Raw genomic sequence first — 13,599 nt, forward strand, 5'->3', positions numbered from 1 at the left:
TGTTCATCTATCTGTCGTCTCAAATCACAGTTGGCCTTAAAGTGAACAGAGAAGAAAAGCCTTTGACTTTAAACCACTCAAAGAGCCAAACTAAGCATCGCTGAGGAAGAGGTTTCTCCAGTTAGCTCTAGGGATTAGATTAAAGCAAGCAAACCAGCAGGGTAAAACTGACTAGGTTCCTCTTAGCAAAACATCCAAGCCAAGCTCTTCAGTTTTTAACCCATCCAAATCTTAATAGCCCTCTAGAACAAGGAAGTGCCATCATCCTGGTTTACATAGAAGGAACTAAAGTACAAAGAGACTAAACACAAGCAAAAAGTGTTTAATTTTTATGGTTTTTAAACATTTAAGACCTTGCCACAGCTCCCAAGTCTCAAAACAGCTGAGTCACCCCTGGTCTATCCTCCTCCTTTAGCCACAATACTGGCAGAGGAAAAGGATGGGGTAACTCCCTTTGTACTTTCAATTAAATTAGTGTTCGAGTTACTATCTCTCAACCCCACTATAGAGATTGCTCCCAGCAACAGCTACTGTTTTTAACAGCACCACAGTGTACAGCAGGATTTTATGTGCAACTGTTTTCACTAAGAAGATAAATTTAACCATCCCCCTTCCAACCAACAGTCAGTCCGGTTTCTGATTAAACAGCAAAGGGTGTCTGTACAAGCTTGTCTTAGCTCTTTCAGGTGCTGAGACCAGACACACAAACACGAGAGCCTGCCTTCCCTCTTCTCCCTTTAATGTGTTTTCTAATCCTTTTCAACACTCCACAAGAGATGCCTCTGCAGCTGATGAAAGCTAAATCAATTAGAACTCCTCCATTAAGACAAGATCCTTGATTTAAAGGTTTTATCTTTTATTGAAGAATACTAATGGGTTAAGAGAAGCTTTATTCTTTCTGTTTGACCAAAAGATGTCCTCCTCATCTCTATACATGTCACTGACTCCCATGAATAAGCATTTCAGAATACAACTTCCCAGTCCACTGAGAGGCTACTGAACATGCTGCTAAACAAAAAGCAGAGTCAGCTCCTCAGTACTTAGAAGAGGGGAATAATTCTGCAGAGAAACGTGTTAAGTTAGTTTGCAAAACACAAGTGTGCAACACTGCTGAGGCACTAACACCTGAGCTACAACTGCTCTGCACAGCCACAGTCCCTGCTACACTGTGTGTGGATTCAAAGAGGTCCAAACAGAGTCACCACAAGCCAGACAATTATCCTGCTGATTGTGGAGCTGACTCTATTTGTTTTACCTTGTGAGAGCTGGTTCTACAAATCAGATACAACGTCCTGCTCTGCAGCCTAGCTGGCACATGCATTCTAGGTATCTTTAAATAGCAGCTTTTTGAAGAGCTGTCCCACTTGAAATACTTACTCTTAATAAGTCATCTATCCTCCCCTCCTTCTTCTCCAAGTCAGAGTTCTTACTGTTTTCTAGTGCAGATATTTTTTCCATTGTGAGGTCAGACTGTAGGGACTTCCTCCCTTCCGAGGACAGACTGAAGGGAAAAAATCACCACAGACCACAATTAAGGAAAACAGGTATTCCAGATAGTCAGCATGTAACATTGCATTGTAACCCCCTCTGATCTGAACAGTAGGTCTAAGAAGAAGGAACTGATCCCCTGCGTCTTAGCAGTCAGGGAAGAACTTTCTCCATTCTTCATTTTCTTATTGCCTGGTATTACCAGAACACAAATTGGTTACATGTAAAGGGCTACAATACACCATGTCCTGCAAATTTTGTCTTTATAATCGAGTTCTGCCCACTCCTTGTGGTCTCTGACAGTCACTGTCCTTTCCTGCAGTGCTTGTAGAGGAAAAAGGTTTCAAAACCCCCCAACCAACCACCAAATCCCAACTCTCAGCTGGAATATTAAATACATGAGATCTTTCAGGGGCATAGACAACCACTTGCTAGACAGAAGGCAAGACCTGGGAGTTCTAAGGAGGTCTTGACAGAAAACACAGGCCTTCCCACTGAAATACTGTAACAGATTGACAAGCACAGCTCTTTGTTTCTGACAAAATGATGTATTAGTAGTGCCCACGAGGGACAGGAGCGTTGTAACTCTGGAGTGAAACCTATCTGGCAAGTTTCATCGAGTGCAGCACATCTCAAATACCTTCACCAATGAAGTGAGAGTTCTACCCAGGAACAGAAGACAAAAGACATGTACTGTCTTCTCTAGCAGGAGGAGTATTTCAGACTCAGCACTCTCATTAACGGGTGGGGAAGCAAAGCGTAAGAAGTCAGCGTGCACATGAACACAGCATCTAAACCAGCCAAGTCAACACACACGATCTCTCCATGACTGCACAGACTTCACGTTTATGACTTGCAAGCAAGTGTCCTGGTTCTGAGAAGAGTCAGCAGAGACTTACCTATGGAGTTGCTACGTAACTGTTCCCCAGAGGTCAGGCTTGCCTGGAAGCTACCACCATGAAGAAAGAGACAAACTTGGCTGCCCACTGCTTCTCTACATATGCCCAGTATGGGCAAGCTCAAAAAAGAACACCTGCCAGCATTGCACATCAAGCAAGAGGAGCCTAAACCCAAAAGACAAAGAGAAGGCCTGGGCAGGTCACCTCACTTCTACCTTAACTTGGTTTTTGCTTCCTGACAGCCTGCAGAAAGCATGTGTGACAAAAGCTTTTGTGACTGAAGGCAGTGAGAAGGCTGGCTGTTGAGAACCTATTCTGCACACCCTCAACCAAGCAGCAGAGAGTTTCTTTAGTGATTTATGTCATTTTGTCAAATGCCCACATGTGCTTGTGTTGTGTCACATGAAGTCATGCTTCAGGATGTACACTTTAGGTGTGACTCCATCACAGCTCCCCTTGCCGCACAGCGCCGGAGGGCCTCAGTACTGACTGAAGCCATGCTCATGCCAACTTGTTTCTCTCATTGCCAGAAATGAGTCAAACTGGGAATCACTGAAGATCACTTCTTTTAAGCCTATCAACTGCAGACAGGTGTGGAAAGGGAAAACACCACATGCATGTCCTCATCACGCAGCCAAGCATCTTCCTGTGTTCTCTGCCTTAAATGTATGCTGCACCTAAACCTCTGGAGAGCATGATGAAGCTGAGCACTGGCAGAAAGCATGCTCGGATAACATCTCACCCTTTTCAAAGATGGACCTTGTGGGCATCTTAAGCACATGAGGGAATAAAAGCATCCTGCTCACTCCAGGTGGGACCACTATTCTAAGCATGAGTGTTGGGACAGCAGAGATTGAAAGGCACCTTTGGCAGTTTCTTGAGTTATGGTGTTGTTCTCACACAAGAATTCTCCATGCACTAGCAAGAACCAGGAATCTTCACAGACAACAATACAGGCAACAAATGTGACCCTGATGACACTGCAGAGCTCAGAGACTTAAGCTAATAGGTATCCCCAGAAGCAGAATTGCTGACCTTCATGCACAAAGAGCTTGTACCACCTGCTGGGGAAATGGAGAATGAACTTCCCCCAGCAATAAAATCATCTCTGACATAGACTGGTGTGAGAAAATGATTGACACAAAACTGATGGTTTAAACTCACTCAAGGGAAGGGTCAGTCACAGAGAAATCAGAGATGAAAATTGACAGAAGATTAAAAGCAGGCTTGGAGAAGAAATAAGCAGGGTGCATTGCAGATGAAGCTGAACATCCTTATAAGCAACACAAGATGACACAGCTAAAAGCAAATCTTGACATCAAGTCACAAAGAAGAATGAATTGAAAAGGCACCAAAAAGACAGCAGTACAGTCAAAAGAGCTACTGCTCATCTTGACTCTAGGTCAGTGAAGTTGCTGAGAAGCACTGTCAGGAACACATCACGCTCCAGCTTGACAAGACAAACTATTCCGTGGGTGTACTTTGCAGAGGACAGAGAACTTCCAGCTAGACTGTGGATTTTGTACTGTAAGCAGCATGGATGCACCCAGTGCTTGAATAGGGGCATTCACAACTACCACTCAGGTTTCCTTCACATCTTCACTTGCAGAGAGAGGAAGAACGCTCAGGATACACCAGAACTGAAACAGCCAGGGCTAAAGTGTTCCTCTCCTGAGCACATCCACACACAGCTGAAGAATTGCTCACCATATTGACACAGAGAAACCTCAGTGACAGATTGGGCCAATTCCAGTTGCAGCAACTGAAAACATCCTTTACAGGATAAGGAACAAAGTTCAGAGTGGTTCATGTCAATCAGTAGTTACAGACCCAGTTGGGACTACTCTTTCACTGGAAACATTACGTTTACTACAAGTGGTATGCTTTGGCGTGGAAGACAAGCTGCACCAAGCTCCAACCTCATATCCAAGAGATGTATCATCTAGTGAGCTATACCTGTGACTGTTTGTGCTGGATGGAAATCTGTTTTTGGGAAGTGAAGGAATGCTCAGTGTTCCCTGATCCGGTAGAAGATGGGCTGCCTTGCTGGGCCTGTAAAAGAAAGTTAGTGTATTGTTATATGCTCCTCAGCATGACCACTAGTGCCCATGCAGATACACTTCTCTTTACACGGGAGGTGCAGCCTGGCCTGGGTACCATACTTTCATGTTAAGATTTAAGAATGCTCTAGAGGCTTAGTTCAGTAAAACAAGAGTCAGTTTCTCTCAAGAAGCCTGGCCCAACCTGCTAAAAGACAAAGCTTTTAAAAGCCTAATATAATTCATGTCAGCTGAGATTAAGCGAGGCCAAAACAAAGACTTCTCGCAGCAAGACTATACTTCATTCTTTTGCTTTGTTGCATCTATCAGATTAGCCTCTCAGATGCTATTATTTTGATCTACATAAGATTTTGAGTCGTTAACTTAAAACTCATTTATTAAACAAGCAAAGCCTGGGACCTAGAACTCTTCTCGACAGAAGATGAACTTACCAGAAGATGATGGCCATCAACATACCAGGCTGCACTTGAACTACTGCCTTTGAGCAGCAAAAGCTTCAAATTCCCCATCCCTTAACTAGAAACATCCTTTAGGATTCCAACCTTTCCAGAGCTGCTCACCGAGACAAAAGTAAAACAGAGGCCACCTCCCCTCTGTGCCAGCTGCTCATTCTCTAGCCGCTGCTTCGCCAGCATCACCGACATCAGCGTTGGCAGAGCAGAGTGTTCCTCCTGGGGCTCCTTTGCTGTGCTGCCGTCTACCCCATAGAGCGGCTGCTCCACTCGCCGCTGTAACACAGGCAAGAAAAATACAATGAACTTCTTTTTTCCCCCTTTCCTCTTTAAGAAAAAACAACCCAAAACCAAACCAAAACCAATTCTCTGACTCTGCCAAAACTGTTGTCAGCGAAGCAGCAGCTCAGGAATGGGCAGGCAGCGTGGTGAGGATCTGATAACTCAAAACACGCCCCCTGGAGTGATTGTTCCAATGGCAGACATCAAAAAGAAGATGAAGAATAACAATTAAGAAAAAACCAAAAGTAACAAATGAACACACAGGACTGAATCCCTTGTCAGTTAACACCCCCTCTTCCTTTGCAAAAACACACGTGTTTCAGAGCCAATGGGGCAAAGCAGGTTCTAGGTCCAAAAATCTAAGTGCATTGGGATTTTGGTCAATGCATGCACAACTATACTAGTGGATGGGTTTTTAAGGACTCATTTTAGAACAGCAAATGTCACTATAGGTTCATTCTGGTGAAGGAAACTGACTCAGAAGTGCTAAATGTCCGCCTCCTAACCATGTTCAGGACCCAGGCATCACAGCAAGCTCATTTCTGTCATTGTAGCTGGGACCAATCTCCTGTAAGATAAGCAAAGCACTAAAAATCTTTTAAGGATGCATTATATCTCTTAAAGGCCAGTTCCTTTCTCCTGCAGCAGACTCATTTTTCAACTGCGATACAGGAACTGGGTTCACTAAGAACAAGAATCATCTGAGCTACACTGATTACAGCACTCAGACCTCATTGGCCTTGCTTTAAAAGCCAGCCCATCACTGCTAAAACTGGGTAATAACCACCAAAGTCATTTCAAGCTGTAACTCTGGGCCAGGCATATGCCACATAAAAGGCAAACAGCCAGGTCAAGCTTCAGTTTTCCTTAACAACCTAAAGTGCAACCTGAAGCATATTTTCTGCCTAACATTTCAAATGTCAAGAGCGTGCTTTCTGCCCCAAAAGAATGTTTGTGTATGAGAGTGACCTTGCAAGAGTCTGAAGACCTGCAGATCATTCTTCTGATCAAAGGAGAAGCAAGGCAATTCAAAGCCGTCAAAGAGATTTGAAGACAAGAAGTAACATCCTGAAGCCATTACAATTCCTCTGCAAGTTCTGATTGTGGAAAATGTACAGTCCTTGGACAGATTAACTCACAGGTTTGGGGGACTGCTCTCTCCCTAGACCATACTGACACCTGTAAGGGGTAAGATACCCAGTCTTCTCCAATTTTCTCTCATCCCCCTATTTTTGGAGGCTTAACCATTTCTATTCAGTTTGTAAGAAGAGGATCTTGAAAATGCACATAATAGTTCCTTCTGAATAAGCAAGTATTACAGGGTCAGCTGCAAGAGTAAAGAACAGAAGATAAGAAACACAAAGAGCACCTGTGTAAGGAGAGGCATGAACTGGCCTACCTGAAACTAACTGCAACATCAGTATTCACCACATGAGAAACACTCTGTTCAACCTTTTACCTACTCAATACATACAAAGAGTAGAAGGATGCCAGAGGAAGAATCTACCTGTCCCATTATGAACACCTGGAGGGTATCTCATCTGCTGGAATAAAGAACTGTCCCTAACACCTCACACATCTGCAACAGTCAGAGACGGTATTTCTTTCATTAACTTCTCTGTAGAGAGATGTATTAGTGAATTAATACAAGATAGGAGGAAAGGCCATTCAATTAATGAGGTCTACTTCAATTTTTAAACACATAATAAATATCTAGAAGCATATGTGAAGCTCTCCCTTAAAGCAGCATTACAAAGCTTCCAAAATCTAGCAGCACATACTGAATTCTGAGCAGAGCATCCAGTGCTGGGGTTTAGCTCAGCACACATTCATGAGCTGTGCAAAGGTCTCTGCAGAACAATGTCATCAGGAAAGACTCTGCATTTGGTTTCTGGAATACCAACCTTTCCCACAGTGCTCTGTGGGTTTGGGACACTCAAATCCTGAAGATTTTTAAAGAGGGGCCCAGGCAATGGTCAAAACTAGAGATCAGACACCAGAGCTTCTGAATATTGCTGTGCTAGTTGAAAGAAAGGTCTTTAGCTGCTCTGTGCTAAAATGGCTTAAAACTCCTGGTTATTTCTTCACATTCAGATCTTGCAGAAATGCTGTCACAGCAAAATGGAATTACATAACAAAAAATAGCAACAGATGTGCATGCACACACATTTCTTTACAGGCTTTTGCCAATGCTCCTTACGAGTCACATGCACACAAGCAGAAGTAAAAGACCTTCCCAATGTAACTATGGTATGCAGGTTTTTCAGTATACCCAAGGGGTCTGATCAAGACCAGAGCATCATTGTACTAGTGCTACACAAGCACACAATAGCCTCCCAACTCTGTGGAGAGGCTCCTGAGCTACAATGGAAAACAAGATAACCAATATGTGTGTTCCACCTTTTAGAAATGACAGTGATTTCTCTGTAACCCCACAGCATGCTAAAAACCTTCATCTCGCATGCTTTAAGCTCACATATTCCTATCAGTTACAAGTGGACTAACCACCGTTACAGGGTCTCAGCCATCTGGCTTTGCTGCCAGAATCCAGTTTGAGAGACACTTCTCTCCTATTCAGAACCTTTATTACCTGTCTGGAGCTGAGCCACCAACCCACTCAGTGCCATGGCAGCAGCTCTGGCCCCAGGGAGGCACTTACCGGCAAGGGGTTGGATAAGGAATGCTGCGGTGATGACCTGGCGACAGGAGGCACGCTTCTACCAGGACTGGTTCCAGGGCCACTTCCCCCAGCAAACTGGCCAAAGGAACAGGTTTGATCATCACTAATTACACTGAGATACTACATTTAAGCATATTTAAGAGAGACAGAAGAAATGCATCAATCTTAAAAATGAAGCCTTACAGGCTCTAGGGACTCGTTAAAACAAACTGAATTGAAGCTAAGAGGAAAACCTTAACACTTCATGCACTGTTTCCAAAACTGAGAGCAGAAGTACTTCAGACAAACATTCATATTTGCAGTGAGTACATTTTTAACACAAAAAGATATAAACCTGCACACTCAGATACAGATCTGTTATTTACTGTACAGAATTAGGAAGCCCATTCCCCATGTCTAACTGTGCCCTAGAGGAGTGGTAAGAACTGTACTCCTCCGCTGAAGCATCGGTGCCAGTCACCACTCAAGACAGGATAAGTAAGCAGGTGGGCAGCTGGTCTAGTTAGTACAGAAATCCTTACGTTCCTGCACCACACTGTGCACCAAACTTACAAAAAACTTTAGCCAGGAAAGCAGCAAACACCAATAAGCACTTAATTTCTGACTCCAAATTAGTCAGGATAATAAAGAACAAACTTAAGAGCTCTGGGTTGAGCAGACCTAGAAAAGCTTCAGAAACCACACAATCAACAAAGAACAGTGATTTTCAGGATGTCCATCACTGGTTTGGGGAGGGTCTCCATCTCCCATGGCCAGCTGTTCTGGAGAGGGAACCCTGTAAACAACTTCCTACTTGAATCAGGACTTTGCAGCACTGGACACTTATCAAAATAGGTTTACGTATTCAGAGATATCCTCATCTGAGATCCAGGTTCCAGTGGAAATCCATCTCAAACCTGTATTTATGTGGCTGCTCTATTAAAAAACTGCTTTCTCAACTGTTTAAATAAATGTTCATTTAAAAATCAACTTCCAAAAATCTCATGTCCTCTATCTAATCAGACTTGAGCATATCAGGTTAACATCACCAGCCAGTAACTCCAATGATGGATCAGTAACAGGAGTCACCAGGCATTTTGCATAATGTGAATTCAAGCAGATTCCTCAGACAATGTAAAGCTGCTTACCTCAAAATAATCACTAATTTTATGTCCCCTAGGGGTGCCTTTTCCTAAAAAGAAAAACAAAGGATGAAAATAAGAGTTGTATTTCTAAGAACAGAAGTTACGATGCCATTTTAAAACTACTCCTGTGTTTTGACACTCCTTTCCCTGTGGAAAGGGGCAATACCTTCCACAACAAAAGACTGCCCCAGGGTTATAGCTTCTGTGTTGTTGTTGGGAGGGTCTACAGTTGACAATTCAATTAACTCCCAATTCCGAACATGTCAAATCCAATCAAAGAGCATTTGTACTTGCTAAAGTACTCAGGAAACACTAAAAGGTTGTTGAAAGTTGTGTAGGTTCTCCAAACTTTCCTTCAAGATAATGACAGAGCAAGGGATACTTCTACTCCTCTGCCATCAGACACATTACTGCATATTAGATCTCTCACAAGCATTCCTATAAGAGTGAGAGAGATAATTAGGGGGGGCTTAACACCAGCTCATTAAAACTTAGCTCTTTTCTTACAGTATTATCAAAGCAGTTTTGTCAACACAACCCTTGTTACTTTCTTGTTGATGAATGAAAGAAATATAAATCTGCCCATTTGCTAGAAAACCTGAACTTGGACACACTGGGTTTTACTCCAAGGCAGCACTGCCTGCTTCACACTTGAGCACAGTTTGTTCTCTATTGGTTGTGGTAAGAACTTCCTCTACCAAGGCAGGCATACATCTCAAAAAGCAAGGCAGAGGGTACAGCCTGTATTTAAGTCTGGCTGTTGTATATGTAGCGACGTGGGACCAAAACAACACTTCAGAGAAGCCTTTGGGCAGCCTGTCCCACGAAAATGCAGGAGTTTGTGCAAATAAGCTGAAGACGAGTATTTCCCTGCCAATGAGGATAACCAGGCTCCCAGAAGAGAACTACACCATCATGGAGTAGTTTATAACAAGCTGCCTGACACACCCTTGAGAAGAGCCATTAGTTTCCTTGGACACTGACTGCACAAATCCCCAACCATTCCAGACTCCTACAGCAGGGTCAGGAGAGTGAATTACCTTGACTGGTCTCATAGGCTTCTGCTTTCCTTTTCCTATTCCGCTGGTCATTCTGTTTTTTCTCAGGAGTCTGTTAAACAATACTTCAAAATTAACATTTCTGCAGTTATTCCAAGACTTAAAAGAAAAACGCCAAAACACAATAATCTGCTCCATCTCCCCTGTGGCCATTTCACTTCTCTGGTGCATTTATTTCTACTGTTGGTACTTAAAGACACAACCGCTCTCAAACAGCTGCTACCTTCTGATATATGTGCTGCAGGAGGGAGAGAACATGGTTAGCAAGGAGGTTAATCAGGCTTTTCTCTATTTCAGCTGCAGCCTCTGCTGCCCAGTTGCTTCACGTGGTTGGCAGAACAAGTTCAAACACTTCTAAAAACCCTGTGTAAACCATTTCGGAGTGATCACAGTATTGGTACAAGAGGAGTCTGAGTACAACAAGGAGGTTTGAGTACAGACATCCAAATTTGCAGTCCAGTGGCTACTCACAGTCTACCAGCACAATTCATCTTGCCTGCAGCTAATGCTTCTTCCCAAGGCCCTTTGCAGATGGCTACAAGAACCACCCTGCCAGTGATGCACAACAGCAACCACACACAAAACAAAGCAGATCTCTGAGACAGAAGAAAGCTGCAATTCACCTGGCCTTCAGTTTACTCCTCAGCTGCTCCCATTAAAGTCAAGGGTCAGCTGCATCTGCCATTTCTGTGAGCAACCAGAGACCTGAGGAGCAGCTTATCAGTGGACAGTGATATATTTATGCAGAGGCACAATACATAGCACAGCCCTGAAGGCTCCACAACGGTCCGTACAAGGCTAGCAAGCCTAGACATGTGAGAGTAGAGGAGACCCTGCCATGGTGCTTTCCTGGTCACCAGGGTCACTTATGTGGCCAAACCTGCTGAAAACATTAAGCAGCACTGCACTAGAAGCAGCTTACTGAGGTTTTTGGAAAGACAGATTATCTTCTTGTTTCCATCACCAACGTCATTATAAAAGCATCTCTTATCCCAAAGGGTCCCAAATAATTTCGGAGCTGTATGGTTTACAATCACTGCAGCCACCACTAAACTATAGCCTGGGGGCAGGAAGAAAACCACAATGTGCAGAACACAGCTCTGGGGGAGAGAAAACTATGGCCAGAAAGTTTGTGGTAAACCTAACTTTCATGCTTTTTGGAAACCAAAGTCTAAAGTACCCTGTTTAAAGATCTCTGCCAAAAGACTTGCACCCAGTAAGCACAGAGATCAATCTACCTCCTTTAATAGGATAAAAAGGCTAAAGCTGACACAGCCAGAATCTAAACCTGGCCGTGTCCCCGGTGGCTGCTGGACATCTACAGCTCCGTTTTAGCAGCTGAGCAGTCAGTGACATGTCATTGCTTTGGTAAGAGGATGAAGGGGCTGTTCAGACAAAGGTGGCTATCGTGCCTGCAAAGAATGAGGGGTCTGAAAACTCCATAGCTATCTAGAGACTCTCTGTACCAGCTCTGTTTGTGTAAAAGGAGGTGACATAGCCTCCTCACTGCATAGTGAAGAGCAACTCATGAACAGCGTTGGCGTGACTCTTAACACCACAGGCTCCATTACAGCCTCCATGGAGCTGTGAGCATATTAATGAGATTCATTTTAAGTTGTTTTTTCCATTCAAGTACTTACATAACAAAAAATTACACACAAAATTATCTGGTACAGCCTGAAAAAACAAGGAATGGTAGATTTGATTCTGTCAGCTCGGTCAGTTTAAATCACTCCACAGACGTGCATAAAAAACCCCAAGTAAAAGAAGAACAAGTACTCAGTTTTCCACTATTAACTGTACTTACTTGCAAGGAGTTTAACATTCTGCATTCTCAAAAGACTCTGCTTCACCAGACACCTCATATCAGTACTGCCGTGTAACAGAGGGAAATATGATCCAAAACTTACCTGATAACCATGCAGAAAGTTCTTTAAATGCATAAGAAAATGCATTTACATTTGAGATTTTGCTTTATTAATGTGCAATCGCAAAGTAAAACTGTAACTCTACAATTCAGTTTGCTGCTTTAGCAAGCATTTCAAAGCAGTTAATCCTGAAGCAGTGAGATTAAACAGAGACAAAGCATAAATTTTCACCTCCCCACACTTCCAGAGAGCGATTCATAAAAATGCTCCTCTTACACAGCCTTCATATTTGATAGGTAAGGCAAACCTTTCCATTAATGCTCTCTGGCTTTTGATTTGTCCCCAACCTCATCCAAAGCCAGCAACCAAATCACAACACAGCTGAGAACAATTTCCTAAGGTCAGCTTTACCAATGCTGTGTTTGTAGGGTTGGGTAAAATCTGTGGTAAGCTTCAAGAAGAACCATTTCACAGCGTGGCCCAAAGACTGGAGGGGGAAAGATCCAGACTAAATACTTCCACCGGTCCCTTCCACACCCCAAAAGAGGAATATTGTCACTCACTATCACACAATTCCTTCTAGGTTTTGAGTTCAACCATCTCCACTTTAAGCCCAATTACCATGAGGATTTGTGCCTGCTTACCTCCAATTCTTTATCACTCAGAGAACCCACGCTGCACAAGCTCTGGTTGGAAGACTCACTATTTAATGGACCCTAGTGAAAAACAAGCAAAGACTGTTAGACACAACTTCCACACAAGGCAGATATGTCCTATCAAACACTGCATCTCTGCACTAACTACACTGCTCTAAGTCATGTGGGTACAGCAGTAACACAGATAAAAACCTAGACATGGGATGGGGCACTAAAAACTCCAGCAGTTGTTTGGAGCAAGACAGAGGCTGGACCGCCAGTTGGACAGTCTCTATATACCAATGCATCCTTTGCAATGATATTTCTGTATCAATTTCTATCCCAAGTGCTCTATTTAACCACATCCACAAAAGAGCTAAGGCAGTATTCATGAAAGCCTAAGACAACTGGTTTGAGAAACAAAGCTTGTGATTTGCTGAGGAGTGGTAGTTCCAAGCTCAGCTCTTCAGGCAAGCATCTGCTTGACCCTGGGCTAAGAATTCAGAGGCATCTTCCATCTGGCAAAGCAGCTATTACTGTTATCAGATGCTGGCAGTACCACTGATTTTTCTTTCAATGCATAATTTTTATGCTTTTTTTAACACTAGGAAAGTGAACAAGTGAACCCATAGACAGTCCTTCCCACTAGGCTACGTTACGGACCCATGGCTGACCTGCCAACGGAGCAGTTGCTAAAGCACTGATTCAAGAGGCTGGACTAGATCTACCAACATAGTATCCAGGTACCTACAAGCATCTGCCTGCATCTTTGCAGGCTCTACTGGATACACATCTGCATTTCTACATATCCAAGCAGTTTTAAGATTATTTAAGATCTGTATCAAAACTGGTCTTAAAAGGAAAGAAAAGTGAATCACGCAAAGTCACCGTGTCTTAGCCTAGTGCTCTGACATAAAAGTGGCCTCCTACAGATCTAACTTAAGAAATCCAGATGAATTTGACAAAGACAGAAAAACAAGATACACAATTACTTCTGGAATAACGACACAATAAAGCTGCCTCTTCATTAAGAACTTGTGAGCATCTTTCCCT

The 13,599-nt window shown here is 43.2% G+C and overlaps 1 protein-coding gene across 2 annotated transcripts in view; it reads right to left on the reverse strand.

Moving 5' to 3' along the window:
• The window catches only part of TLK2 (tousled-like kinase 2), a 38,866-nt gene that overhangs the window by 17,264 nt on the left and 8,003 nt on the right, over window positions 1-13,599 (reverse strand). The window contains exons 2-9 of one of the 2 annotated variants that reach the window (XM_010015411.1): window positions 12,556-12,627; window positions 10,026-10,095; window positions 8,989-9,032; window positions 7,841-7,936; window positions 5,008-5,175; window positions 4,344-4,439; window positions 1,378-1,470; window positions 1-35 (exon numbers count right to left, since the gene is read on the reverse strand). The exon at window positions 1-35 is cut by the window's left edge and continues 100 nt beyond it. In XM_010015411.1, coding sequence (XP_010013713.1) covers window positions 1-35; window positions 1,378-1,470; window positions 4,344-4,439; window positions 5,008-5,175; window positions 7,841-7,936; window positions 8,989-9,032; window positions 10,026-10,095; window positions 12,556-12,627 — 674 coding nt within the window. The remainder of the gene's footprint in view (window positions 36-1,377; window positions 1,471-4,343; window positions 4,440-5,007; window positions 5,176-7,840; window positions 7,937-8,988; window positions 9,033-10,025; window positions 10,096-12,555; window positions 12,628-13,599) is intronic. The other variant, XM_010015412.1, reaches the window with a different exon arrangement.

The sequence above is a fragment of the Nestor notabilis genome, unplaced genomic scaffold (assembly GCF_000696875.1).
Source record: "Nestor notabilis isolate BGI_N333 unplaced genomic scaffold, ASM69687v1 scaffold3975, whole genome shotgun sequence".
NCBI lineage: Eukaryota > Metazoa > Chordata > Aves > Psittaciformes > Psittacidae > Nestor > Nestor notabilis.